Source organism: Nicotiana tomentosiformis, chromosome 6 (genome assembly GCF_000390325.3).
Source record: "Nicotiana tomentosiformis chromosome 6, ASM39032v3, whole genome shotgun sequence".
Classification (NCBI taxonomy): domain Eukaryota; kingdom Viridiplantae; phylum Streptophyta; class Magnoliopsida; order Solanales; family Solanaceae; genus Nicotiana; species Nicotiana tomentosiformis.
This window is the reverse complement of record NC_090817.1, coordinates 55,651,866-55,653,035: the sequence shown is the minus strand read 5'-3', so window position 1 is coordinate 55,653,035 and position 1,170 is coordinate 55,651,866. Positions and strand designations below refer to the sequence as shown.

Sequence of the window (1,170 nt, the reverse complement as noted above, 5' to 3'; positions counted from 1 at the left end):
TATCAAACAAGACTCCAAATGCTAACCTCCACTTCATCCACCCAACCCCAATACGGTGTGTGACATCCTCATCAATCTCCCCTTCCCTCTGGATAACCGACCCAAGGTACTTTAATTTGCCACTACTTGGTATGACCTGTGATTCAAGCCTCACTTCCACGCCCACTTCCCTCGGCTCAGTGCCGAACTTACACTTCAGGTATTCCGTCTTCGTCCTGTTCAGCTTGAAACCCTTAGAGTCAAGGGCCTGTCTCCAGACCTCTAACCTCTCGTTAACACCGGTTCGTGACTCATCATTCAGAACTATGTCATCGGTGAATAACATACATTATGGCACCTCCCCTTGAATATGGTGTGTTAACACGTCCATCACCAGGGCAAATAAGAATGGGCTGAGCGCAGAACTTTGATGTAACCCCATAACAACTGGAAACTACTCAGAGTCGCCTCTTATAGTCCTAACCCAAGTCTTAGCCCCATCATACATATCCTTAATTGCCCAAATGTAGGCAGCTAGCACGCCTTTTGCCTCTAAGCATCTCCAGAGAACTTCTCTAGGAACGTTGTCGTACGCTTTCTCTAAATCAATAAACACCATATGCAGATCCGTCTTCCTCTCCCTGTACTGTTCCACTAACCTCCTAATAAGGTGTATAGCTTTCGTAGTAGAACGACCCGGCATGAACCCGAACTGGTTATCGGATATAGACACTGTCCTCCTCACCCTCGCTTCAACCACCATCTCCCAAACTTTCATGGTATGACTCATTAATTTGATACCCCTATAATTGTTACAACTCATAAAAGAATTAAATTTGAAAGATATTTATTTGAAAGAATTATATTCGTAAGATATTTATTTGAAGGAAGTATATTTGGGATATATTTAATTATACGGGTTACATTTTAAAGATTTTTATTTTAAAAACTTATAGATAAAAGATGTATATTTTGAAGGACTTGATTAACTGGCTGTACTTGTGTTTATTATTCGTTTGAGTAATATTTATGGTATTCACGTTGCCTTGCTATTTATGTCACAAGTTGATTATTGTTGCCATCACTGCTATTTGTTTTCTATTATTTTTGTATGCTATATTGCACATGTTATTTGACTAGTGAGTGTCTTGACTGTACCTCGTCACTACTCCACTGAGGTTAGTCTTGATA

At 40.2% G+C, this 1,170-nt stretch overlaps 1 protein-coding gene across 1 annotated transcript; it reads right to left on the bottom strand.

Moving 5' to 3' along the window:
- Nucleotides 1-433: 433 nt before the first annotated feature.
- LOC138894023 (uncharacterized) lies at nt 434-742 on the bottom strand. The gene has a single exon (XM_070178696.1). It carries the CDS (start codon nt 740-742, stop codon nt 434-436), a length of 309 nt encoding a protein of 102 aa, XP_070034797.1.
- Nucleotides 743-1,170: the final 428 nt, after the last annotated feature.